The sequence below is a fragment of the Coloeus monedula genome, assembly GCF_965178545.1.
Source record: "Coloeus monedula genome assembly, chromosome: 16".
Classification (NCBI taxonomy): Eukaryota; Metazoa; Chordata; class Aves; order Passeriformes; family Corvidae; genus Coloeus; species Coloeus monedula.
This window is the reverse complement of record NC_138796.1, coordinates 8,443,502-8,471,254: the sequence shown is the minus strand read 5'-3', so window position 1 is coordinate 8,471,254 and position 27,753 is coordinate 8,443,502. Positions and strand designations below refer to the sequence as shown.

At 57.2% G+C, this 27,753-nt stretch overlaps 1 protein-coding gene across 1 annotated transcript; it reads right to left on the bottom strand.

Annotated features, from left to right (window-relative positions):
* Nucleotides 1-284: 284 nt before the first annotated feature.
* On the bottom strand, nucleotides 285-25,570 carry RAB26 (RAB26, member RAS oncogene family; the record flags this gene model as incomplete). The annotated part of the gene is made up of 9 exons (XM_082292154.1): nucleotides 285-404; nucleotides 877-953; nucleotides 1,198-1,254; nucleotides 1,407-1,472; nucleotides 3,550-3,602; nucleotides 3,914-3,980; nucleotides 4,795-4,836; nucleotides 22,774-22,884; nucleotides 25,364-25,570. The coding sequence occupies 9 exons, from the start codon at nucleotides 25,568-25,570 to the stop codon at nucleotides 302-304; spliced, it is 783 nt and encodes a 260-aa protein (XP_082148280.1). The 3' UTR covers nucleotides 285-301.
* Between the last annotated feature and the right edge of the window lie 2,183 nt (nucleotides 25,571-27,753).

Here is a 27,753-nt window from a genome sequence, read left to right as displayed (position 1 = left end):
GGGAGAAGGTGTTGGTTCCCCTGCGCCACACCCTGGCTCTCACAAAGGTTACAGCAGCCTCACAGAGCAGGCACAGAAGGAGCCCCCAGCCCCTTCCCAAACACCCACCTCCCACCTGTGAGCCAGGCGGGAATGCCGGTGAGGGGAGCCGGAGCTGATGGATGCGATAGGGCTGCAGAATCCGAGAGCTTTTCCTGCTGCTCCTTTGCCCTGGTCTCAGCTGGCCTTGGGGGCAGACACAGACACGACAGACAGACATGCACACACTGCCCACAGGCCTGAGTCTCTGTACAAACACCTGTTAGGACCTGCAGCAGCCCGAGCCTCGCACTTCCTTCTTCACATAGTCGTGGAGCTTGAATTTGGGCTCGTTGGGCAGCTTCATGGACCTGTGCTTCAGCTCCCTGGGAAAGGGGAAAGATGTTACTCTTAGGCTGCTGCTTCTGGCAGGGAGAGGATTTTGTCCGGAAGAAGCCAGAGGGGGAGTTTGGACAAGGGCATGGAGTGACAGGACAAGGGGAATGGCTTCCCACTGTCAGAGGGCTGGGTTAGATGGGATATTGGGAAGGAATTCCTCCCTGTGAGGATAGTGAGGTCCTGGCACAGGGTGCCCAGAGAAGCCGTGGCTACCCCTGGATCCCTGGCAGTGTCCAAGGCCAGACTGGATGGATGGGTCTTGGAGGAGCTTGGGATAGTGGAAGGTGTCCCTGCCCATGGCAGGGGGTGGAACTGGATGGGCTTTAACATCCCTTCCAACCCACACCATCGCAGGATTCTATGATTCCAAGCTGCCTTGCCCAGCTCAATTGAACGCAGCGTGGCCTGGGCACTGCTAAAGCTCTCCCTGATGGCAAGGCCACTGCTCTGGTCACTTACTTTGCAATGGCTGTGAATGCTAATTCCACATTGAGGCCGCTTTTGGCACTGGTCTCCATGAAGGGCACTCCGTACTCCTGTGGGACGAGACATAGCAGTATCAGCAATGGCACCAAGGATGTTCCCGGGGGCTCCCAGGGAGTAATTTTTGAGGACAAAGAAACGAGAAGTGTTCGTAGAAACTCAGAGGAAGTAGAACAGATGAGGAGAAAGGTGAGAGCACGACAAGGGAAAAAAAAACCAAGTGTTCCCAGGTGTATTTTGGGTCAGACAGCCTCCAGGTGGCCATTTCCTGTGCACATCCTCAGATACCTCACCTACCTTGGCAAGTTTCTCTCCATCTTCCCTTTTCACCACTCTGTCCTGCGCTGAATCCACCTGCAACAGGAATGGCAGAGAGCCGTTTGTGGTGATTTGGAAGGTCACCAGCAGGTATCTCCTGTCCCCTTATGCCCTGCCAGGCTCTCCTGCCCGTGGCTCCAGCGTGGAAGGAAGAGGAGGCTCTGGCAAAGCCCTGGGGGCAGGCTCACCTTGTTTCCCAGTAACATGAGGACCACATCCTGTTGTGCGTATTCATGGATCTCTGTCAGCCAAGCCTGGAGGGACACAGCCAAAGAAAGGGGTTGGCAATGGCTCCAGGAGGAGGAGGAGAACGGGAATGATGGGGAGCTGCCCCAGTCCTGGGCATGGACACCCTCGGTGGGCAGTGCTGCCATCCCAAGCAGTGCCAGGGATGTGATGTTCCACGGATGATCCCTGTCAACAAGGGGGTACCCCGGGGTGCCCCTGAGCCCTGGGGGACCCACTTTGCCAAGCAAGCCCAGCACCCCACTTCGACTGCTACCAGATCCCCATTTCCCAGGGTTACAGCAGCCTTCTGATACCCCTGCCCACTCCATCTGCCCACGGGTGCTTGTAGGGCTTTGACCCCAATTCCCCTCAGCTTGGACTGAACCTCATTTCAGAGGACAAGGCTGAAGGTTGGCTCTGGGATGTGCCCTGTGCCCATGTCCTGCACATGCTGCCCCTGTGCTGAGCACACTGATCCTGGCAGGCACCTGAACCTGCTTCCCCGAGCTGTGGGGTGGCTTCCCTGCCCTCTAATCCAGCCTAATCTAACCAAACCTGCCCTAATTCCCTGTAATCCCTGACCCCGTGGTGTAAGCAGCTGCCTGCTGTCTCCAGTGCTGTCACTGTGCTCACAGGGATTCCTGGTGATCACCAGTGGTCCCTGGTGACCTGTGCTCCAAACCCAGCAGGAGCCCAAGACATGTGGATGCAGCCCCAGGACCCCACTGCACCCTGGCTGGGCTCAGGGCACTCGGCACCATGGATGGGTTGGAGTCACTCCTGACTCCCTTTGTTTGCCCTCTGGCTCCATCCCTTCTCCCAGTGCCTGGCAATCACCCTGGGTGCTCGTTCCTTCCCACTGGGGCTGTGTGTCCCTCAGGGACATCTCTCCCATGTCCCCAGGATCACTGATGCTGCAGATAGGGCCGTGTTATCCAGCAGTGTGAAACCTCTAAGGGATCTTCTGTGTCATCACAGGGTCACCAGCCCTGAGCAGACCCAGAGCCTGAGTAACACCCAACACTCACCCTCCTTGAGCCATCCAGCTCCTCAGGATAGAAAATGGCACCGCTGGCCAGTCCCAGCTGGTGGGAAGCGTTCTCAGTGCCGGTGACACGGGAGCGGGGTGGCAGGACCTGCCCTGTCCCTGCTGTGGGACTGCAGGCACAGAGGGGTGGCAGGTGTGGAGCTGCCAAGGGAAGGATGCTCTGGAGCAGGGAGAGCTCCAGGCCCCCAGGGGATCAGGGGCTGTGGGACCCCAGGAGCCAGTGAGACACATCACAGCCCCAGGGTGTTGATGCCACCACGGCACAGGGTGTCTGTGCAGGCACAGCTGCTCCCTGTGGATGCACACGGCGTTCTCATGCCCAGGACACAAGCAAATACATCCAGTTCAGTCAGGGATAATTGCTCCCCAGCTCGGGACATGCTCTGGCAGTGCTGGCACAGGTGGCCCCCAGCAGCTACATGGGGCCAGTGGGGCAAAGGGAGGGGACACTGAGTGCCCAGGTGTCCCTGATGCCCCCACTGCAATGTGGGCAGCATCTGCTCTCCCCCTCTGCCCGGTTTGAGAGGCCTCTGCCCCAGCACCACTCCCCAACACCCCTGAAGGACCGGCTGCGGGGAGGGGGCAACCTCAGGCAGCACTAGGGACCCCCCAAAGCTGGGAGGAAGGGCAGGTGGGCTGGGGAGGTGCCACAGGAAGTGACCCTCTCCCTGCCAGGTTTGGACTAAGCTGGAGGCAGGCAGTGAGGTGCCCAACCCTGACCCACTGTGACCTGAAGGAGCAGAGGGGGATGAGGGAGCAGCTCGCTGGGAAAGCTCCTGTGCTCAGCTACTGGAGCAAGTTTTCTGCCAGTGCTGTAATTACACAGCAGTAATTGGCCGGAGCAGTGAATTCATCACCTTTTTATTTGCTGTGAAAGGGAAAACCTCCTCTGCCTGTCCCCTGCCTGTCCTTGCAGGTACTCAGCGGTAACCATAGTCCTTCTGCAAGTGACCACAGCTCCCACCTCCAGCACACACCTCCTGAACAAACCCACAACCACAACCCAGCCGGTCACACATGAGGGACAGCAGGAGGGGCTGGGGGTGCTGCTGTACCTGGATGTTGTCGAAGGATGCTTTGTTGGTGACATCGTAGAGCAGGAGCAGGGCTGTGGAGAGAGGGACAGAGCGTTAGTGCCAGTGCCAAGCCGAGCCCATGGCTCAGAACACATTGCACAGTCCCTGTGGCAGGCCACAGCTGGGGACATGAGGTGCCTGCTGTGAGATACAGAACACACTAAAATCCAGCGCAGCAACACCTCACACTGCTGGTGTTTGCAGAGCCTCCTCCATCCACGGCAGCTGCTTCCCATGGAAAACCACTCCAGTGATTCCTGACTTACCTGGCCCGGAGTGGCAGCTCAGGGCCCCGGAGAGCCGGAGGGAGGGGCTCCCCAAGAGCAGAGGGGGCCGTGCTTACCGTGGGCATCCCGGTAGTAGGCGTGGGTGACGCTGCGGAAGCGCTCCTGCCCGGCCGTGTCCCAGATCTGGAAGGCAGATGGGAGCAGAGGGATCAGACCTGACCAGAACCCACCAAAACCAGCCCAAACAGCAGGGTGCAACCCCAGGAAGTTTCTCCAGCTTTTGCTCCCAGGGACATCAACAGGAAAAATGACCAGAGCAATGAATATGGAAGCAGCATCTTCCCACTCCTCAGCATGGGGACACGATGTGGCCCTTAACTGGAAAATCCATGGAGCAGATGGAGGCATGGGGACACGCTAATGTGATTTATCAGCCCTTAATTCAGCAGGAGGCTTGAAGAGTGCACGCTGCTGCCTGGAGCATCTGTGTTACCAAGCTCAGGGCAAAGGGCTCAGAGAAACCGTCAGGCCTCAGGGGGCTGGAGCAGCTCTGGCTGCAGGGGCACATGGAATCTTCATGTCCCATGGGCTGGAGGCAGGCTGAGCCAGGGAATGTGGATCCCTTCCAGGATCTCAATCCCTCTCAGCATCCTTTGGCTCTCCCAAAGCAGGAGCGGCCTGGAAACACCGGGCAAACCCCACAGGTGCTGCTCCGGTTTCACCAGGTCCAGCTACGGTCACAGAGCAGCAGGGAGGCAGCAGGGCTGGGACGAGGATCACTGTGGCCAGAACAGCCCCCAGCCCTGAGCAAGCTCCTGCCAAGGGGACAGAGCAGCCAAAAGGGTCCATAAGGCTGTCCCAGGGCAGGAAACACAACCACAAAGGATAGAGATCAGGCCCCATTTTGGGGGTGCTTCTCTGCTTTGTCCTCTGAGGGGCTTTGTCCACCTCTGAACACCCGGGGCAGAGAGATGCTTCCAGGGCCATGGGGACATACCTGCAGCTTCACCTTCACCCCATCCACCGTCAGCACCTTGTTCTGAAAGAGAATGGAAAGGGTGGTGAGGGGTGCGCACAGCTGCAGGACGCCCAGGGAGACACAGCCAGCCCCCATCCTGGTCAGTGTTTCCCCCAAGCCCTCAGGTCATCCCCTCTCCTGCTTTTTAAACTCCCATCTGTTGGTCCCAGCACCTGCAGAGCCATGGCCCAGTCAGAAGATCTCTCCCTGCATCAGCACGAGTTGCATCTATTTGGATACCTAAACCCTGGCAATGCCACACCCAGCTCAGGCTGGAGACCTCTGGCCACAAATTAATGAGCACCAGCATTCCACCTTAATGGCCTTCAAAAGACAGAGTCAACCACTCCACATCCAGCCAGCAAATTAAAAATAACTCCTGCCCCTGTCTCTTGGACCTGTTTTTCTCCCGGTTTCTATCTCAAGGTTTTTCCTCCCCCTGTTTTGCTTGGTTTTAGGAAAGGTGGGAGCCCCTCGGTGCCCCTCAGGGTGGCTGTGTCACACAGGGAGGGCAGGAGATGGATCCTGACTGTGTCCCAGAGCAATCACCATCCCAGCAATCCACACCAGCCTCTCCAAACATTAAAGGAATGCAAGCCTACAGACCAGTGGTCCCAAGGGAAGGAGCAGAGAAGAGATTAATTTGCTCACCAGATCCAAAGGAATTAGCACAGTAATCAGTGGGACGTGCTGGAAACATGGCCAGGGAACAGCGCACCAGTGGGATGAGGCAGCTGGTGGCTGCTCTGGTGATAATTTAAATCCCATTTCCTCCATTTGCTCCAGAGCTGGTTTGGGAAGCTCCTGTCTCCCTCATCATATGGCCATGGGATGGCCAAGGCTGCCATGACCCCAGCTGGGCTCGGCAGGCTCAGGCCTGGCTCATCCACCCCCTGCACTGGACACGCCACCAGCTCCAGTGCCACCACCCCCCCCCCAGGGACCCATGCCAAGATCCATTCCTGCACATCCCACACCACTCAGCACCATCACCCCTTCAGGTGCTGGCAGGGCTCTTCATTGATGGTTTTAACGAGGGCAGAGGGAGCATCCCATCCCCTGCACGTCTACACAAGGATCCGGCGAGAAGGAGAGGGCAGGAGAGAGCCGGAGTGCTGCATCCTCCGTCTGCTCAAGCAGGCGCAGGGAGACGGCCGAGGTTTATAAATACCTTCAAAGGCAGCGACTGAGACGGGGGAGAGAAGTGATTCACAGCCCGGGAGCTGTAAAAATAGGCAGCCAGGGAGTGGGGAGCTGGGAAGTACTCAGGGAAAAGCCAGGGCTCAGGGAGCCGGCCGGGCGTTTAGGGCTCCCTGCATGTGGAGCTGAGCCTTTCCCAGGATGTGACACCAGGGCTGCTGAAGGCTGAAGTGCCTAAAACCCAGGGTGCCCACTGCCACAAAGTGCTCCTTGGACCTTGGTGCCACTGCCCAGGGCTCCCAGGTGAGCAGGGACAGAGCCATCCCCAGGGCAGAACCACAGCCATGGCAAATGGCACTGAGCTGCACCTTCACCTCATCCCAGAGGATGGGGAACAGCCCTGCCCTAACCTGTGCCACAGGTGAGACAGAGCAGGTTTATGCTCTGCAGGAGATGCACTCTCCGAGCTCACCTTGCCCTCCAAAACCCCGGCTCCTACATGCAGGTGCCGGAGCCGCCGCGGAGGTGCAGGCACATCCCACAGGCTCTGGACTGGCACAATGCCATTCCAACCACAGTTCCCATGTGTTGGCAGCCAGCTGCCAATACCACCTGCCAGGAACCATGCCAGGGACCGTGCCAGAACTGCAGAGGAAGGAAAAGCCTCTGTGTTTCACCATCGGCCCCAGATCTTGGCACAAGGGGATGAGGACACTTGGTGTGATGGATGGTGACAAGGGACAAGGACACAATGAGAGTCACATTAAAACCAGCACCGAACACATTAAAACCAACACCCTTCTCCATGCCCACTCCAGCTCAGAGCAGAGTGTGTGGCTGTGCTCCAAGGCTGATAGACCAGCATGGGTGGGAGGGAGGGAGAACATGGCCCCAGCCCTGAGCATGGATCATCTAGGCCAAAGCCACCTTGAAGCATCTGGTGAGAAGCCAAAAAAGCTGAAGCTCCAAAGGTGCCCCACATGCACTGACCTCCACTTCAGGAGGTAATTAACACCGAGCCAGCAGCAACAGGAGTCACACTAATTACACTGACCTATATTTAGGGAGGTAAGCGCTTAGACCTAATTAAAGTCTGCACATGGATCCAGGTGCTGCTGGACCAACCTGGGGAAAAAAATGATTTTCTGAGGATTGGGTGTGGAACAGAGCAGGATTCCAGGGTGAAAAGCTGTAGAAGTGCTCCTGCAAGGCAGGAGACACAGCCAGAGCCATCCAGAGCATCACTCCTGCCTGCATCCCTGTCTGCATCAAAAGAAGTTAGCCCTGGCTGTGGCTGCCCCATCCCTGGAAGTCTCCAAGGCCAGGTTGGAGGGGCCTTGGAGTAACATGGTTTAGTGAGAGGTGTCCCTGCCCAGGGCAGGGGGTGGATTGAGGTCTCTTCCAACCCAAACCATTCCAGGATTCTGTGATCCCTGCCTGCCCCCAAGCACAGGGTGGCTGCAGAACATGGGTGAAGCCAAGAAGATGGGAGGAGCAGGGTGGGAAAAGGCAGGAGCTGGGCTGGGAACGGGCAGGGGCTGCTGCCAGCAGCACACACCAGCGTGGTTCAGATGAACCAGATGCCCGGGTCTCCCCCCATACCATGGCTAAGTGACTTTTCAGCTTCCAATTTGTTTTTTTTAAGGAGCTGCCTCAATTCCCTCCTGTCAGCCCTTCTAAGGCACAGCTGGGGGCTGAGCTCCTAATAAGCATCCAAAGACAAAAGACGCCGTGTGTCAATGCACTGAGATGTGAAATGTGCTACCAGCCCTGCCAGCAAGGGGAGGGGCTGTGTTGCTCAGGGGCTCCTTCCTCATCTCACCCCGTTTGTTAGAACGGAGGTAATGCTCCCAGCAGCCTCCTGCCACAATTCGGGCAGGAAAACCATCCCTGCACCTCAGCTCTGCTGCCGCCCTTCCCAATTTCAGTTTTTGTGTCCTTTTTCCTGGGGCGGTGCAAACGTTATTAAAATCTCATCTAGCAGGGGCTGCAGTGGAATGCCTGCAGTGCCTGGGGTGGACAAACGCAATGCTCCGAAGTTAAATAATCTTCAGGACATCAGATAAACAAAGTTGGAACCTTGCAGATGCAGGAAAAATTAAATTACCAAGTGCAGATGGTCCTCAATTAAGAGCAGCATTATCACACACCAAGGCCCTGCTGGCTGCAGCCCTGGCACGATCCCACCACCACGACTGCCCGGGAGCAGCTGTTCGGAAGCAGAAGGGAGGGAGGGGAAGGTGCTGGAGCGAAACCACGCCGTTCCTGAAACGTGCACAGATGATGCTCCCACACAAACCCAGCGCTGCCGCCCTGCTCTGCTCCCACTGCAGCTGCAGGATGGGCAAATGCCATCCCCTCAGATCACAAGGTCCCCACAGTGCCAGTGAATCCCACCAGGAGCAACTGGCACAGCCCCAGGTGCCTGAGTCCACACCACTGAAGCTGCAGCACAACCCAGGATCAGCATCAACAACCCAGCCTCTCCCAGCTCTTACACGCATGAACTCATTAATTGAAGCCTTTAAAGTTAAATTGGATACATGGATCAATTTGCTTCGCAATTAACTGGACAAATGGGAAGGTGCTCACTGACACATTCAGGCTCCAACCAGGGGATCCCCACCCCATCTCCCCGGAGCCTGTGATGGCTCCAGTGGTGCTGCCCAGGAGCACCCACCCAAGCACCCCTGCACAGGGGGGGCTCCACTTTAACCATGGAAAAGAAGTCCCTCAAATGTCATTATTGGGCCTTGGAGGCATCTCCTGAAGCTGAGCAGGGGCAAATTCCTGTCAAAGTGGGGATAAATGGCATTAGTGGCTATAGATCAAACTGGGCACAGGCGCTGGGGCAGCACAGAGTTAATTAGTGCCAGTAATGAGCTGTGGGACTGATAGCACAGCCACCCAGAAATGTCATTAGGTTGTGGTGTCACCAGGCCAGGTCACCCAGGAGCGGGGGATAGATTGGGTTATCCTTTATTTCAGGAAGTCAGGAGAAACCCAGCAGTGGAGGACCGGCTGAAGGGATGCTGGAGCACTCCAGCCCTGTGCCAAGGCCAGACCAGGAGCCAAATTCCCACCTGGCAAAGCCCAGGGAGCCCCTGCAAGCACAAACACTCCTGTGCCAGGAGGAAATTGGATGAGTTGTGATACAGCAGACACACAAATAACCACCACCTCCAACAGCGGCTGCAAAAATAGATCAAGGATCGATATGGAAATCCGCCTAAAACAGCAGGACACTGCATTATATTTGCTTGTTAAAACCCTGAGGTTCTCCCACACATGCGCAGCCAGGGAGCCGCTCCTGGTGGCTCAGCATCTCTCCAGGCACAGCACCTGGCTCAGGGACATCCCGGCCCATTGCCACAGCCAGGGATCCAGCACCAGCCCCACTTTGCCCCCTCGGTGCTGCAAAAACCTGCTCCCTCTAAATCCAAGCAGTGCCCAATCCAGCAGAGCCCAGCCACACGGCACCTCCGCGGAGAACACAGCCAGCCCACCACTCCAGCCTGCGGAAAACTCTTCCAGGAGCACATTCCCTGCAGGAGAGGGCAGGGAACAGCCTGATGCTGTGCTGGAACCTATGGAAAGCCTCTGGGAATGGGGAGACTGGGGCAGAGATGGGGGCTGGAAGCAGGGCTGTACCATGGTGTGGCTGTGTGGGGCTGGAGGATGTCCCAGGCACTGGGAATCGTATTCAATGATCCTCTTTCTCCTCCTCAGCTGTGCCACCACCAGACATTCCCGTGCAGCCCCAGCATCCCAGGGAGACCCGGGTGGCCAAAACACCCCAGCACGGTTCCCTCTGCCTCATCCCATAAATCCTCCCTTCAGAGAAAAATCGCGACCATTCATCTCGCAGGGGAGGTGATTAATTCCTCAGCAGCTCTGCGCATTTGGACTCTGTAGCTAAAAATAGAAACTTCTGCCTTGGGATGTTTTCCTCCCCAGGCCTTGCACACTCCTGCCTGCAGCCACTCCAGCGCCAGCACCGCTGCCAAGATCCTTTCAGAACCCACAACATGCCGGTGCTGGCTGCTCAGCTCCTGCTCAGTTCCTCGGCAGATCCCAGGAAATGTAGATCAGCACCACAGCCCGTCACAGCACTTCCAACCTGCTCTGCTGCCACAGCCACCCCACAGCCCCTCCACAGCTGCTTGGAGGGGTCACCCCACCGTGTCCCTCTGCCACGTCCGGCCTGGAGAAGCCACAAGCCTGGCCCTACATAAATGCCCCCCTCCTGGTCTCCAGGTGGGCACAGCCCCTTCCCTGCAGCACCCAACAAGTGCCCCAGGGATGTCAGCAGCACCAGCCTTCGTCCAGAGCCGTGTTCACTACATTAAATCCCAGTTAACGTCTCCCTGGCTGCCAGCCCTGCAGAGATAAGAGTCCTGGCTCTTGTTCGAGCAGACACACTGAAGAATTAGTGACTTATCATCTTCTAGTCACATCAGTCTGCAAATAAAAGGGTCTTCTGGCAAGAAGAGAATCCTGTCTTAGGGACAGATTAGAGGTAAGAGGATCTGCTTATGATCATACATTTTAAATTCAGCCCTGTTCTGCTTCTCGGCATCGCCCATGTCAGCCACAGTCCTGGGTGAGGGGCAAATTCCCTCCCAGCCCAGCTGCTCCATGAAACCAGCAAGGTCCTGGGATGATCCACGGGATGGTTCTTGAGGGAGGCACAGGCAGATGAGACTTGATGCTCTCAAGCCCAATGAGGCTGCTCAGGCTCATCCCGGCAGGAGGGAGACGGGGCCGTACAAGGCTTTGAGATGTCCCCGTGGGAGTGAACCTGTGCCCCAATCCCATGGGCAGCCAGAGAAATCCACCATCAAAATTTCTCAGGGTAGGATCTGCTACAGCTGACCTGGAGACCAGAGCCACCAAAAAGCAACAGCCAGCAGGAAGGCTGCACCCATCCCTGCAGCTCCAACACACGGCTGGCTCCTGGGATGGGATGGGATGGGATCCTCCTCATCTGGGGATAGTCTGCACAGCTCCCCCACCACCCTGGGCTGCACTACTCACCCCTTCCATCTCTTTTCCCCCTACTTTATAAAAGAAGGGATATCTTTAAAAATATCCCTGCTTGCTTCTAAACCAGGAAGCCTTGGAAACAAAGGGGGCAGAGATGGCTCATGCAGATCCGTGCCAATACTGGGAATAAGTAACGTGGCACTCAGTATATTTATCTTCATTTTCCTCATCAAGGACATGCCACGCTGCACAGCTGAACAGGGATCTCCACAGAGCATTTATTGCTCTATCATTTCTCATCTGCAGCAAACACAGCCCCGTCAGTGCCACAGAGATGAAAAATGGCTCATCAGGTCCTGTTGGATGGGGAATCGTTCATTTGGGGAGAAATAAAGCCTTGCAGCACTTCTCTGACCTTAAAGGTCTTTTCCAACCTAAACAATTCTAGGATTTGCCTCAGTCCTGGGCTGAAAACTTGCCTGAAGTTTCTGAGAAGACTTTACAATCCAATTAAAAAAAAATCAGGGCTGAACATCCAGCAGCAAACACTCTGTCAGCACCCCTCAGTAACACAGCAGCATCCACAGACAGCACTGCAAACAGCATTATTAAAGAGCACTTCTCATCCCTAAAGAAAATGAAATCCCCAAAGACCTGACAAAGGAATCTGTAGCTTTTTATCCCAAACATTCCCATCCTTCACCAACAGCCAAGGCAGAAAGCTCCCAAAAACTGCATCCTTGCTGTGCAACAAACCTGAGCCCAGATCCTTTGAAGGCTTCAAGGAGAAGAGAGTGACTGAAGAACTCTAATGAGATTTTCTGATGGCTGAACGAGTCCAGTCAGCCTCCAGGACTGGCATCCATCAGGTCCCAGTGCTCCCTGGTACCACAGCCCATCTCTGAATGGTGCAGTGGCAACAGGGACAGCCAGGGCTGAAACGCAGCAAGTCCCAGGCCCCTCTCTGCAGGGCAGGACCCTCCTCAGCCCTGTGGCTGCTCCCCAAAGTCCAGGGGAACTTTCTGAGGTTTCACTTTCTCCCCACTAACCACGGTGTTTTCACTTTGCCACAGGTGGCGATGCCACCATGGTCCTGCCTGGCCACCTGCCCCTTATGCAAGAACAATCCTGAAATCCCCCTCGGACAGAGCCGGGGACACAGGGGCTGAGTGGGCAGAGCCTCTGCCCCATCACTCCTCTGCCAGCGCCGGGGTGGCCGCTCGGACCCACCCACAGGTGGCACAAGGCAGAAGCCACAGCACAGGAGCGATCCCGGCGCTCCCGGCACAGGGCTCCGCCAGCGCAGGCACCGTGCAGTCAAAGCTTTGATCTTTGCAAAGCTTTTCCTTCTCCCTGGCAGCAGTCCCAGCTCTCCCATTTTCCGCTCTGCTAGAGCAGGCTCTTCCCCACGTTTGGGCACCACTGAAAGCCCCAGGAGATGCAGAGGTGCTGAGGAATTGCAGCACACTGAGCACATCGCCGGCGCTTCCTCACCAAAACCACCCCAGTCAGTCAAACCAGTCTGGCCAATCCAGCTCCACCATTTGCTCTCCCCGTGTGGGGCTCTGGAGCAGACCTGCAAGCCTGGACTGTGCTGGGAAATCACCCCAGGGATGCAAAACACCCCAAGTCCTTCACTGTGGGTGCTGGAGGTCTGGGCAGCAGTGCAGACCATGCTCCCAGGAAGCTGTTCCAAGACATTGCCAACCCTTTTACAAACAAAATTGAACTAAAACCCACACACAGCCACCTCGATTTTTTTGTTGCACACTTGGAAAGCCCAACCTCAGCCAAGAACTCCAGCTGGAGTAGCCAGGTCCTCAGGAGAGGATTTCCACCTCTGCACTGGGCTGTGGGGCTGATCCCTGGAGAATCAGCCCTCCCGGAGCTGCTCTGCTCCCGCTGCCCTCCCCCAGCACACCCAGCTGTCTGACCTCATGTGTGTATTATTCAGGAGGGAAAAACACATCTGCCAGGCATTAACGCTTGCTTGGGAACAAAGTTATTTTCGGCATTGTTGAGCACTTCTCCCGTTAATTCATGCACATTTATAAGAACAGCTCATGAATGGGTTGAAGGAAGTTTGGCCTGAGCCACAGAGCCACTCACTGAGCCCCAGCCCTGCTGGGAGCCTCCTGGATGTGTCTCCCCAAATTAAAGCAGTCTTGGGAGCAGCCCCACAGAGCAGGACCCACTCTCCAAGCTCAGCCCCTCGGCACTGACTGAATTAAGTGCTCTGGGTGCCGCTGTCCAGGCTCTGCAGCACCACAGCACCACGCTGGCACCACAGCTGGCACTGTAAGGGCTTGAGGTGCCTCACAGGCCCCCTGTGCTCCCCCTCACACCATGACCACAAAAAACCACCCAGGAGCAGGAGGTGACAGCACACAATACACACAACCAGTGACAGGTGCCCAGGGCAGCGTCACAGGGCTGTCACCAGCCTGGAGGGCACTGCCTTGCCACGCTGTTGCCATGGGCAGGTGCAGGGACACAAGGCTGGGAGGGCTCACATCCCCACCAGCCCAGCACAGGTGGGATTGTGGGAGCTGCCCAGCACCGCTGCCAAATCCAGGCTCAGCTCTAGAAATTGACACCAGGAGTAGCAACAATCCCCCGGCTCCTCCTCTGAGGAAAACGGAGCATTGCAGAGGCCGGGGGTCACAGCACGGCTGCTTCCCCACAGCTCCCGGAGCCAAGCATGCTCAACACCAGGGAGAAAAGATAAACCAAAGAAAGCCCAGCCATCTGGGTGCACGAGCTGCTGGAAGGGCTCCCTGTGCTCCCGAGAAAGGGTCTGGACTGACCCTGCACTGCCCAGGGCACTGTGGATGGATGTTCATCCATGGACCCTTCCCCTCCGACAGGGAGGTCCCTGGACAGCATCTCCACTTCGACCTCCCAGCAGCCAGGCTGGGCTGAATTATTCATCCACACATGCAGCTGTGTTTTTCTTAATCATTAGTTCCAAGGAAGCAGCAAGGCACGGAGGCACGGGTGGGACCGGCTGCTGGCGAGTGGCAAGGGAAGCAGATCCAGCAATTTCTACCAAATTCAGCATCCAGAGCAGGGCAAGGTCCTCACCAGTGGAGTCTGCACTCTCCAGACAGGCTGGAGCTCCCCAGATGCCTTCAGCAGCCTCCTGCACTTGGCTTTGCAGGGAAGAAGATCATTAACAGGAAGCTGTTCCAAGGTTGGGAACACGGCGCTGACAGCTGGCTCTCCCCGGGGGGATGTGCCCAGCACAGGGACCAGGCCAGACTCGGTCCCGATGAGGAGGAGCCACAGCCCTGGCGTGGGGCAGGACCCCCAGCACGCCTGGCACACATCGCAGCCCGGGGGCTCATGGCCATGGTGCGGCAGCTCTTCCCCGGTGACAGCGTTAATGCCACAGACCCGCACGCGGAGCCTTCGCCGGGATCGTTGCCGTGGTGATGCTGCGCAGGCAAAGCTGGAAAAGCCAAAGCCTCCATTTCCCCAGCGTGTCACTGAGCCCGGGAACATCGAGGCTTGGCAGGCAGGAGGAAAACATCCCGAGACACGGGATGCAGATGGCACAAGGGCTGGCGAGGTGGATGCAATGGCTTCGTGGCATCTGACCCAAGCAGCTGGGCATGGCTCCCACCACTCCCCTCCTTTCAATAAATTAAATAGAAAAATCCCCCACGAAATGGAACAAAACCTGTGCAGGTGTTCACACCAGGACCAGTCACATCCTCAGAGATGTGCTAATGGTTTCCTGGCCCCTAGAAGATGACCCTTCCTGCCTGCTGACTTCCTGCAGGCAGAACTGACCCAGCCCCGTCACACCAACATCTTCCTCAGGCTCGGAAGCATCACTGAGACCCCCAAAGCACCCACTGAGTTCCTCCTCACGCTGGGACAACCATGGCCCAGGGCCATGGACATCACCCTTTAAAGCTGAAGCACCACAAGCTCCCAACTCACGTTAGTTGTGATCAGGGAGAAACACTTTTCCCCAGAGGAGGCATAAAGATGAATTATTTGCTGTTGCTTCCGAGAGATTCACCAACGCCTCAGGGCAATGACTCGGTACCGAGCCAGGATTAAAAATGCTGTATGTCCCTGGTAGACAAACAGCTGTGTGAGCCCCAGAGCTCCGCTGCGATCCCGAGCTGGGGGAGCCAGGCAGCCCCGGCACCCTGGGATGGAGCCAGGAGCCGCACGGGCAGCGTGCAGCTCTGCCTGTGGGGCCAACAGAAAAGTATTTTGCTTCCAAAGGCTCTGCAAGTAAAGCCCTCAATCCCCCATCACCATAGGAACAGTGCGTGCCCCATCACCATCCAAGGACAGGGACAGCTGCTGAGGCTCACCCCACACTGCGGCTCCCTCCACCACAAACACAGCTCTGACCTGCCGGGATGGGGGGGCTTTTTCCCGTTTTTTTTTCCCAAGGAGGATGACCTGCCAGTACTTGCTGTCCCAGGCTTTGGCACAGTCGATTGCTGCCCTGCCCTTGGCCACTGTGCTGCTCAGTGTTACCATCACAGGGTCCAGCAGAGCCCCACGGATGGGACCCACGCCACGGCTCAGGTCTCAGGGAAGTGGCTCTGGGGAAAGGACAAAGGGAAAGGTGTTTTGCAGGGAAGAACAACACACAGTGAGCACCCGGTGAGCTCAGCCAGAATCGGCTCCTGCCACTGCAGCCATCCCAGCCCTGCCAAACCCAGGACTGGCACCTCACCCTTCCCCACAGAGGTCATCAGCATCCACCCCGGGAATAACCCAAAGCCTGCTGAGAGCAATAATGAATTGACAAAACGAGGCAGTGGCTCAGCAGAGAGGCAGCAAGGGCTCAGGGCATCACAGGAGCTGAGCAAGGCAGAGCCAAGGGGCAGGGATGCCCCAAATGCCCATCCCGGGGGCAGTGGAGGAGTTTGAGACACCGCAAAACCCACCTGTCCCCCCTTTCCTGGCCGGTTTCCCTCTGCTTTCAAAGAACAACCCAGTTCTGCACAGCTGAATTCAATATTTTATCACAAATAAAAGATGAAAGTGAAATTAAGCCAAATGTATTCCATTAAATATTCAAACCATTTAGACTTACTCTGGCCCCATTTAAATGTTTTACTGGCTATAAAACGCTCCCTCACAGGTCCTGACACCAGGAGCGGATCCAGCCCGGCTCGGATCCATGGCAGTGGATGCTCCAGTGCCCAAATTGGCCTCTCCAGGGCCAACTTCCCACCTGGCAGCAGCCAGAGAGGAGCCAACACAGCACAACCGTGTACCCACAGCCTTCCTCCAGCCCGACCTCCTGCTCACCCTGCTCCTTCACCGTGATCCTGCTGAGCTGGAGCACAGCAGGAGCAGGGATCTGCCTCACAACCCCAGACACAATGTGGATGGGTGGGAATTGCATTTCCCAACTGAGTTTCCCGTAGTCCCCATCTTTGGTAGGGGTTTTGAGCTCCCACACAGCTCTCATCAGGAGGATACAGAGGCAGATTATGCTGAGCACCTTTACAATCTCCCTCTTTCTACCAGCAGCTCCCAAGTTTATGTTTTCCTTGCCTGTGTCCTGGCACTGCAGCTCCTGAGCATCCCAGACCTTCTGCTCTCCCCCTGAGCTAATTAAATCCATTATTCCAAGCATCCCAGGCCAGGACAGACTCACGGGGACACCAGCTATCAACATGCACCAGGAAGCCACCAAGCACCAGCAGGGCTGCAGGAGCCTGGAGACACTGGTGCCCTTCCAGAAGCATCTCCCAAACCCCATGTCCCCAGCGCTGTCTTGTCAGCTGAAATGGATGCAAAATTCCACATCCAGACTATTCTGGGTGGTATTTCTGACACCAAGGAGGTGGAGAAGGCACCTTTGCACCATCCTGCAAAGAGGATTAAGCTGGTTAAGAGTTTTCTTAGCCAGGCTCTGGGGCTCGCTGCCACTCCAGCTGCTCAAGCACTTCTCTGCTTTGAAGACATTCATCTTCTTTCTCTGCCTTCCCCAAGGCAGGAACGGAGTCCCTTGTCCGCTGGGATCACTGCCTGCATGCGGGGGTTTGCATCTTCCTGGTGTGCTGCAGAACTGGGGTTACTATTTTCCAAAAGCAAGAGGCAAAGGAAGATGAGTAAAAGCCCGGGAGCTGTGAGGAGCGGGCACAGCCGCCACGGGCACCGCTCGCAGCATCTCTTGGCAACTGAGCCCCTGCATGCAAATGACAGGCACCGACTGCAAAGCTTGAGTGTCCCTCTGCAAGGGAGGGAGCAGCCACGGGAAGAAAAGCAGGCCTGGGCTTCCCATGAAAAATGGATATTTACTCCTCTGAGAGCCCATCCTGGGAGCGAGGAACAGGCACCAGCAGCAGCTGGGGAAGAGCAGCGTCCTCAGAGTCACACACGGGCACATGGGGTAAAATCCCAGCTGATCAGTGCTGCCCTCCCTAGGCAAGGCTGTCAGGACCTGCCTCCCCGTGCCAGATTTGGGCACAGGTGGTCCCTACAGCACCGGTGGCAGCATCGTGTCCATCCCTGGAACCAGGCAGAAGGGGTGGGAGCATCACAGGAATCATCAGAGACTCCTGGAATGGTTTGGGTTGGAAGGCATCTTAAAGCCCATCCAGTTCCAACCCCCTGCCGAGGGCAGGGACACCTTCCACTAGACCAGGTTGCTCCAAATCCCATCCAATTTGTCCTTGAGCACTTGCAGGGATGGAAATCTGCTCTGGGCAAATTGAGCCCAGCTCTCCATACAGAGAGAAATGCAAAAATATGAAATCAGCTAGTGGCTGCTATTAAAATTCATCCAGCAATGGGAGCTGCAGAACAAACTGATTTTCAGACAAAGAGCTGCTGGAAGCACACAGAAACACGGAATGGTTTGGGTTGGAAGGGACCTTAAAGGTCATCCAGTTCCAAGCCTTTGCCATGGGCATACCCATGGTTGGCAAACAGGCATCCCCTGCCTGCTCCTCTCCACCTTCCCCATCCTGGTTGCAGCTGTGTTGCCACTGGCGTGACCCCAGGGAGCGGAATTTGATCCAAGCAATTCAGCAGCACCAAGATGTTTCTCCCAGAGAAAGGCCACTTCCCTCCAGAGCTCCAGCCCTGGAGACCAACCTAAACCCACCCTACTGCAGCAAATCCCCATCCTGACCCCACACAGCAAAGGAGAGACTAAACACTCTGCCCAGCGCCCGAGTTCCTTTCCTCCAACATCCAGAGCTAATTTTACACAGAAAGACGCTGAAATTAATTTATTTCCGTTTCTTTCTTCTGGCCTAAGCAGCTTTCCTCCCACTTTTTCCAGATTGATCCATCAGAAAATGAGCCCTGCTAATGCTCCATGCCAACCGCTGAGATAAAAGCCAGCCCTTGGCTTTCAGGAGGCTCCAGGTTGCTCCAGCCCCTCAAAGGGAAGCACCAGGCAAAGGCTGTGAGGGCAGGGATGTGAGCTGGGATGTGGGCACCTGCTGGGGACCTGAGCATTGCCCCAAGGGCAGGGATGTGGATGCTCACTGGGGACCAGCAGATGCTCAGGGCATCCACACCCCTCTCCCAGCACATGGACACCCAGGACCAGTCTGGGTGCATCCAAACCATGGTCCCTGTTACTCTGCACACTCTGCATGGCTGGAGCAAAGGCTCCCATACTCCTGCAAAGCTCAGCTCACTGCAGGAGGCAGGGGCAGCCCATGGAAGGTGCACACACAAACACAACAAAAATTAAGCAGAGATGCAACAAATCTCCCATGTTAAAAAAACACATTATACACCGCTGATTCCAACCCTGAGCAGCACAGGGCTGAGTGTAATCAGGAGTCCTTAGAGCTCAGGGCCACCGGTGACAGGTTTTATCTACAGCACGGGGCTGTCCCAGATTAACCACGGCACAGCCAAGCCGAGGCTGAGCAGAGCACGGAGCCTCCCGAGGGGGCTGTGCTGGCGAGCAGCTGAACCGCCTCACATCGGTGTGAACCTGTGCACATCAAAGCTGAGCCTTCAAAGGAAATATCCCCTGTGCCCACTGCCTGCTCTGGAAGCCCGGAGCTGTGCTGAAGCACCGGGGCTGGCTCCCTCCTGCTCCTCCTCTTGCAGCAGCGCCTGAGCTCGGTGCCAGGAGGATGCTCCCTGTCCTCGGGGCAGCAAGAGAGGAGTGACACCGCTGCACACCTGGGAGAACACCGAGAGAAGCCACCCTGGTTTCATCCCCCTGATTAACACAGGAACCATCACCCCTGCTAATGCAAAGAAGCTCATTAGCACCTCTTCCCAGGGAGAAAAGGCTCATCCTTAATTTTTTTCTTTTATGTTCTTCTCCTTTCAGGTCCAATTAGTATAAAAATCTTCACTCACCCAACCCTGCAAAGCTCCGGGCTGTGAGGACCGGGCTGGGCAGCCCCACGGAGCCCGGGTGTCACTGGGGACAGGGACACAGTGGGTTCACGTGGCCCTTTGGCTTCTCTGCTTTGGCAAGACCTCCCTCCCGTTACTCAGCTGTCACGACATGACACAAGTCCCGCTGGCTGCGCAGCTCGAATTTCTGTCGAGGTTTCTGCAGTGCTGCCAAAATTACAAGAAGCAGCAGCTCCTTCCGTGGCACTGAGAAAATCGGGATTCACACCCCTGAGCACTAAACCTGCTCTTTTCCAGGAGCCCCTTCTCCCTGGAACCCGAACATACGAAGTCAGGAAAGCACATATGACATGCCCAGAGAGCTGCTCTGCCCTCACCAGTAGGGATCTGTGGGGAAAGACCTCCCAAGCAGAGGCACCTGACAGGATTCCCCAGATAAGACCTCATGCCATGGCTCAGCAGAGCTCATGGAGGGCAGTAATTAAGCCCCTAATTATCTAACAATGAAACCCTGAAGGTGATACCTGTGATCCAGACACAGAAAGCAGAGAGGGTTTTCCCCTGAGGGGAAGCAGCTCAGGAGCTCAGCAGACAGATGTTTCTGCTCAGCCAAAGCTCTGCCTGGACAGGACCCCTCACCCAGGGCTCTGCCTCGATGGCACCCATAGTGGGGGGCTCACCCAGCACTGCACCCCCAGCCAAACCCTGGCACTGTCCCAGCTGAACTGGGAAGGTTGGAATCACCCCCAGGAGCTAAAGATGCTCCCCCAGCAAACCCAATTTTCCCAGGAAGGAACACTGAAGACTCAGCACCTCTGAAGCTTGAAGCCAACACATGCCATTTTGATGTCTTTTTAAATATTACAATCATCTTTATTTCCCCAGCATCAGTGGTTTGTTTTCCAAACACATTCAGATCAACATCCTTCTTTGTTTAAGAGATGATGATAAACAAACTCGATGCGGGAGGTTCTCCCTCACATAAAACAGTAGGAGGGAACAAACCTCAGGGGCCATTAGGAATTGTAATGCCAGATTAATTTTAAATGGATTTCTATTCATTTACGTTCGCTCTGGCCTATGTAATCCATTAGCCATAGCTTTGGGTGCATCTAATGGTTTGACATCCTTGAAAATGAGCAATGGATCCTGGAGCCCACTGGGACCAGTGGACAGATTGGGAGAGAAGGAAGCCGGGCTGGCATGGGGGCTGCCCCCAACACAGCTTTGTCCCATTCCAGAGCGCTTGCAGGGACCAGATGGCATCAGGAAGAGTGGACATGGTCCCCAGGCCAATGCCAGGAGCTGGGCAGCTCTATCCCCATGGTTTCCTGGGCCAGGACGGGCCCCAGGGACCTGGCAGGTCCCGAACAAGGTCGTGCGTGCACAGGAGCACAGCTGCCACACACGCTGGCCTTGGAGAGGTCCCTGCAGTCTCTGGTGCCAGCGAGGCTCAGAGACTGGCACAAACCCTGCCAAAACCCCACAAAACCCCAGAATAACCCTCCTGTGCTCACTCAGCACCTCTCCCAGCTGGCCAAGAGAACACAGCAAACCCCAGTGACACCTTCCCACCACTGCCACCTCACAAACAGCCTCGCCTGCTTCAGCCAGCAAAACCCCTGCCAAACTCTGGGGCTGCGGAGAGAAGGAGCTGTGATACGACAGTTTTGTGATTAAAAAGACACAAATTAAAACCAGCAGAAGCCTCCAGAGTTGCCACCCCAGAGCATCATTTGCATCGCAGCGCCCACAGCGAGAGGGACAATTATCCAGTGCCCACAAACAGGATTATCCTAATGGGAATGGAGATGCACATCACAAAACTATTTCCATGTCCCCCAAAATTACGAATGCCTTACAAGGATGATAATAATGAGTTTTAGGGCATACACATGATCTCCCCCACTGTATAATCTGCCCATTTCAGAGCCATGTAGCTCTAGCAGCTCTATTAGAGAAGTAAATTAACTCTAATTTGATTGTTTCTCAGTAACAGTCATTTCAGCGCTCTAATCAATAAGTCACAGGGTTTTATGGCTGCCCTCTGTATCAATCACTGCAATCAGTAATAAAACGCTTTTCATTTGAAGAACACCTGAAACACTGTGTAATTACCTTTGTATAAAATTACAGACCCCAATTTACCCATTTTACCTGCTGCACGCCCCCAGCCTCACCAGGCATGAAACATCCCTTCCTTCCTTAAGGCTTTCTGAGCTGTCCTTCATCCCTTCCCAATGTCACTGCACCAGCGAGTTATTACTCACACCCCAGCCAAGCAGAAGGTTACAAGAGACACTCATCTCCCAGAAATCCTCCAAGAGAAGTGAAGATCCAAGATCCTGCTGGAAAAAGGCAGTTGGGAAGACGCAACACTGGTGCATGGCACCACCAGCAGCTTTTCACAGCACCCACCAGAGCACCCAAACGGAGCCAAATCCATCGCACAGGGAGACGGCACACCCGGTGCCCCAGGAGCAGGGCAGGGAGAGCAGCACTGCCCAGACATCCTGGGAGGTGAAAGCTCACATTTGGGGGGAGCAGATGGTTGGGGGACTGGCGAGGGACAGGGAGCAGCTGATCCTGGTGCCAGTGAGCCAAGCCAGGCGTGCTGCTGGCTGCTGCTTTGGTGGCAAAAAGCTGCCTTGTGCCCTGCACAGCTGCTGTAAAGGCTCTTTGGTGCCACCTCTGTAAAGTCACCATTCCTGTTGCTCTGCTGTCCCACCTCAGGGGTGGCAGCACTGCAGACCCCCTTCACCAGGGCCTGACTGAACCATAGGCAGTGCCCCCAGCAAGGGACTGACAGAGAAACATGGCCAAGAAAAGGTTTCAAGGGCCCCAGCCGGCACTCAGATGTTCCTGCCTGGCAAAGGACGCTCTGGGCTCACTGGGACATGCAGTGTCCCCTTTTCTTCCTCCCAGTCCACCCTTTATTCCCTGTGTGGAGCAGGTTCCCACTGTCCTCACTGGAGCTGTACAGCTCTGACTGCTACCCCCATGACTCCTGGCACCAGGATGCTCCAATTGCTCCCAACCAAACTGATCCCTCAGCACAACACATCCCCCCAGGCCAGAGGGAGCAGGGCCACACAGCACCACAGCCCCACATCAGCACCCCAAAGCTGTGCTCAGGAGATTCTTCCAGGGCATTCTGGTTTATATCACTGTTGGTTTTGTTGTTTGCTGTTTCAAGAAAAAAAACCAAACAACTCTTCAAAACACTGCAACTGCCTTAGGGAAATATTTTCATGGGCAGGTGTCAGGCCTCAGTTGTTACAGGAATTATCCCCAGGATCCTGAGCAGAGGACACGCTCCCCCATCCCTGTGCAAAGCCGTAACGAAGACGCTGCTGAGCTGCTGCCGCTGCTGTCACCCCGAGCGCCCTGGCTGGAGCTGACACAGCTGACGAGGTTTAAGTCCTCGGAGCAATGTTTAGTTACTCCTCTGCAACATCCATCACTCACCTGCCAGACCCCTGGAAAGGGCTGAGGAGCCCCCCAGGCACTTACCCTGAAGTCGATTCCCACCGTGGAAATGAAGCTGCCGGCAAGGAAGGCGCCGTCCTTGAAGCGCACCAGCAAGCAGGTCTTGCCGACCCCCGAGTCGCCCACCAGCATCACCTGCAGGGAGAGAGGGAGGGAGCGAGGGAGGGGCGTTAGGCTCCAGGCTCTGGGAAGGCAGCCCCACTGCAGCCATTACCCCGCTCCATCACAGGAGTGGGCAGCAGATGCTTGAGGGGAAAAAGCACATCCAAGAGCGATGTCCTCGGACTCAGGGGAGGGTGGGGAAGAGGGTGGGAAAGATCCACAGTGGGATTATTCCCCACCCTGCACCATGTCACCAAACTGGAGACACCTTCCCCTGACCGGCACTTAGCAGGTCCTTCATGGGGTCACAAACACCCCCTGAAAACCAAGAGATGCCATCTGGGTGACAGGAGCCACCCGTGATGTCCCCAGCACACCCACAAAACACCCCACCATGTGTGGGGCTTTCTGGGAGGGTGACACTGCCCATGGGGAGACTTCAGGGGGTCCCCAGCCACAAGCGCCAGCTCCAGGGGTGCACTCTGCCCTCACCTTCAGTGGGACCCACACATGCCCATGGCCGGCTGCCCTCCTGGTCCTCCATGGATGCCAAGGGAGCAGCTCCCAGTGGCACCTGCCTCAGTTTCCCTACTCAGCAGCCACCGTGGGCACAGACAGGGCAGGCAGATCCTCACCACAAAGCAACCACGGCAGAGCTGAGGCTGCTTCCAAATGCAGCTCCCCAAAACCTCTGCCCACACCAACAGCCCTCCTGCCCCCCAGGGCACTGACCCTGCTCCCCCTGGCAGGATGACACTGACAAACCCGGGACCACGGAGCCGGGCTGTGCCAGCTCCTTCCACACCTGCCGTGGCAGGTTCCCTCTCTCCCAAGGCGCTGCCATCAGCCTTCCACGAGCCATTAACCTGTGACAGGATTTAAATGGCTTTATGGCAGGGACTGCCCTGGGTCACACCGAACCCTCCCAGAAGCTGTCAGAAGTAGCAAATGCCACCACCACTCTGCAGCTCAGCCCTGAGAGGCAGCAGCAGCCCCAGCCACAGGTGCAGCTCGTTTTGGGGCCGGAGGGCACTGCCAAGGAGGACAGGATCTGCCCACGGTGCCCCACACCCCCAGCAGAGCCCCACACTGGTGTCCCACAGGAGCACCAGGCACAGCGGGGTGAGGGCAGCCAGCGCCCACGGGAGTATTGGTGTGAAGCCAAGGGAAGGGGGGCAAAAAGTAACTTTATTGATTTTTAAAAAATTTTCCAGACATCTTTTTGGAATAGGTGACCCTCAACAGCAGCTGCTCCCCACTCAGCACCACCAAAGCCTCACCTGGGCCCGCAGAGTGCCCAGGGCCAGGACCCAGCTCCATGCTCAGGACTTGGCCACTGCCTCAGGCAGCGATCAGAAGCCTCAGCAGAGGGGAAAGGGAAGGAGAAAGTTTAATAAACCAGGTTTTTACTGGATACAAAGCAATTTCTGTCTGCCACTGGTTCAAAATCAGCCAGACCATTAGCAGATATTTTGTCTACCCAGTGTGTTTGGGCTTATCCAAGACCCATTTGGCGCACCCTCGTGCCATGGGGATGACCCCCAGGGAAAGCCCCAGCCTGGGCAGGCAGAGGTGAGCTCCAGGAGCTGAGGACCAGTGCAAACACAGAGGTGGCTCCATTTTAAGGAAGCCGTTGAACCATTAATGAAGCTGTATCAGGACCAACCACCTACCGAAGCAACCAAACACATTTCTGGAACGCCCCTCACCAACCCCACATACCGAACCTTAACACCTCCTACCCCACATCCCAGACCTTGACACCGTGACGGCCACACCGACTGCCACAGGCACCAAGCTCTTAACACCACACACCAAGGTGGGACTTGCCACAGCAAACCCGCGTTCTCCAGGCTCAATCCCCCGAGCTCAGCTACAGAGATCTGTGTTAGAAACACAGAGGGGTTTCACCGAGTCGTGGCCTCAAGCGAAATCACTAAATGAGCCCCAAAATCACTATGTGAGCCCTAAAATCATCAAATGAGCTCCAAGCTGGGCTAGCATCAGGTCGCATGATGAAGTGGGGAGGAAGCAAATATGTTCGCTCTGTGACTAGCTCGCCAGGATCTGAAGCAGCGAGGAGAAGCCATCTGAGCCCAAAAGGCTGGGGACATCTCAGCAGCAGCCGGAGCGCATTCGGTGCCCCTCGAGGGGTGCCATCACCCTGCTCACAGCCCCGGTTTTTTGTAGGTTAAAGAGGAGCCGGGAGGTTACAGTAACTCCCCGGAGCAGCCTTTGGCCGTCACTTGCACAAGTCCCGCAGCAGCAGCCCCGCTGCCGGGAGCTGTGCGGGCGCAGCCCCCGCCGAGACCCCGACCCGGCGGCTACGGAGGGGAAGGATGCCGGGGCTGGGAGCGAGGGAAGCAGGGATGAAGGGAAGCAGGGATGAAGGGAAGCAGGGATGCCCTCCCGATCCTGGCCCCCAGCAACTTCGGGGACGCTACACCCGGCCCCGCACCCGCCTGACCCCGCGCTCCCGCAGCCCTCCCCGCTGCCCGCTCCGGCCCCGCACCTTGAAGGCGAGGTCGTAGAACTCCCCGCTGCTACTCAGCGAGGGCCGCCCGGCCGCCGCGCCGCCGTTGCGGGGCAGCTCAGGGGCGGCGGCGGAGCTCCCCCGGGGGGCGGCGGCGGCGCGGCCGGTGCCCTGTGCGGCGGGGGGCAGCGCGGCCGAGGGCGCGGCACCGCCGCCCTTGCTGCGAGCCGCCTTCTTGCGCGACATCCCGGGGCCGGCGCCGCGGCCGCGCCGGGCGCTGGGGGGGCGCGGGAGCCGCCGCCACCGCCCCGCGCCGGCCCCGCCCCGCGCCTCCCCTCCGCCAATGGCAGCGCGCAGAGGGCGGGAGGGGGCGTGGTCTCACCGCTGGCCCCGCCCCTCCCGCGCCCCGCAGCGCCGGCACCGGAGGGCACCGGGAGGCACCGGGAGGCACCGGGAGGCACCGGGGGGCACCGGGGGAGCGGGCATGGGGCGAGTGGGGGGGGTTTTGGTGGGTCTGTACCCGCGTGAGGGGAGGCGGGAAGGGGGCTCACACCCACTCACCGCGGTGCCCGCTCCCCACGCCGTCCCTGCACACCCCGGCCCCGAGGCGTGGGTACCGTGGGGGCACCGGGAGGCACCTCCGAGGGGTCTGCAGGAGCAAAGGGAACCGCGAATGGGGGGGGTCACACCCTCCACGGCGGCACCCGCACCCCGGGGAGCAGCGTGGGATACCCCGCACACGCACGCCCCGCACACGCCAGCCCCGCACACCCCAGCCCCGCAGCCGGCGTGCACAGCGGGGCTGGGGTGCAGCTCCACAGCCCGGTTTGGGGTCCATCCCACAGCCGGGTGCCCCGCTCGGGTTTGCCACCGGCCGGCACGGTGTGGGGGGGCACTCGAGGCAGCCACAGACCCTCAGCTGCCGGCAGCATCCCTCGAGGGTGTAAGGGTGGAACCGGGTCCAGGCCACGGAGGGACGGAGTGTGGGCTGTGGGACCGGGAGCCCAGGTTCCCCAGTGTGTCTCCGCAACTGGTTTCAGCGAGCAACACTTGGCATCTCTCTCTCTGCACATGAATGTCACCTGAGGCACTGGCGGTCTCTCAGCTGGAATTAATGTCTTCAGCTGTGTGTGTGACGCGTTCCAGCAGCACGGCCTCAGCCTGGCTGGGAATGGAGGCCTGGACAGGCACAGTGGGGCAGGAGTGCGATATAAATCACTGTCAGGAGAAGCCAGGCAGGCACATGGTGAAGATGGAATAAGTGACAGCGCTGGCACACGGAGTGACAGCTGACATGGCAGGGATTAGCATCCCAGAGAGCCCGGGGCCACTGCCAGAGCTCGGGTGACAGCTGTGGTGATGGTGAGGGGTCATTCTCACTGTGGGCATGGATGAGATTTTCCCTTTGGGAGCACTTAAATCTATAGTTAATCCCTGTTCAAGAGCCCTGAAGCACCCTGAGGAGGAGGAGCAGGCAGCAGGGTTCTGATGGATTTGACCATGGACAGGGGACATGGGCCAGGTCAGGAGCTCCTGTGCATGGTTCCTGGGTGACATCCCCCTTCTACCACCCTGAGTCTTGGGCACGGGCAGGGCTGTCACACGCTCCAGAGAATGCTGAGGAGATCTGGGTCTGCAGCGCTCCTCTGACACAGCTGAGGCTGGAGGAAAAGCCGTCACGGTGGAGGCTCATCATCCCACTCCCCTTCGTGTACTCTTGATCCTGACAATCCAGCCAGGAGATGGAAGACCTGCCTCAGCAGAGCAGACAGGATGCCACGGTTTTGCACTATAATCTCATTTTCCAGGACAGCTGCAGTCAATAGAGGCTGAGACCTCGGAACAAAGTGCAGTGCTGGAACCATCTGTGGGCTGCAGGTTTTTAAACAGTCCCTAGGCCATGGCCATGGTGCAGCTTTCCCAGTGGTACTTGCTGGGAGGAAGGGTGTACACAGCCCTGGCACCCCACACCTTTGAGGCACACTCACCCTGCTGTGCAAGGACTTTGCCCTGCTCTCATCCCCAGTCAGGATGATGGAAATCTCCATCAATAGCCCTGTGCACCGGAGCAAACAAAGCCAGCTGTTTATCGCCGCCGCATCAGGGCAACACCGGAGGAGATGGCTCCTTATCGCCGGCAGCAGCCAGGAAGCGCGCCTGGATAGCTCTGCCTGTACCAAAGGTCGTGTGCTCCGGTGGCTCCCCGCTGCCCCCAGCCCCCAAACCGAGCCTCGGCAGAGCTCAGAGCACGGCAGTGAGGAGCATCTCCAGCAAGTTTCTCTCCTGTGTGAGGAGGAAAGGCGTGTGCAGAGACACAGCCTGCTCAGAATCGCAGTCACGCCTGGAGATGTTGCTCCTCATAGAGTTACAGGAACTAATCAGATAACGACAGCTGAACTAAGGGGGATATATTTGCTAAAAATAGCTTA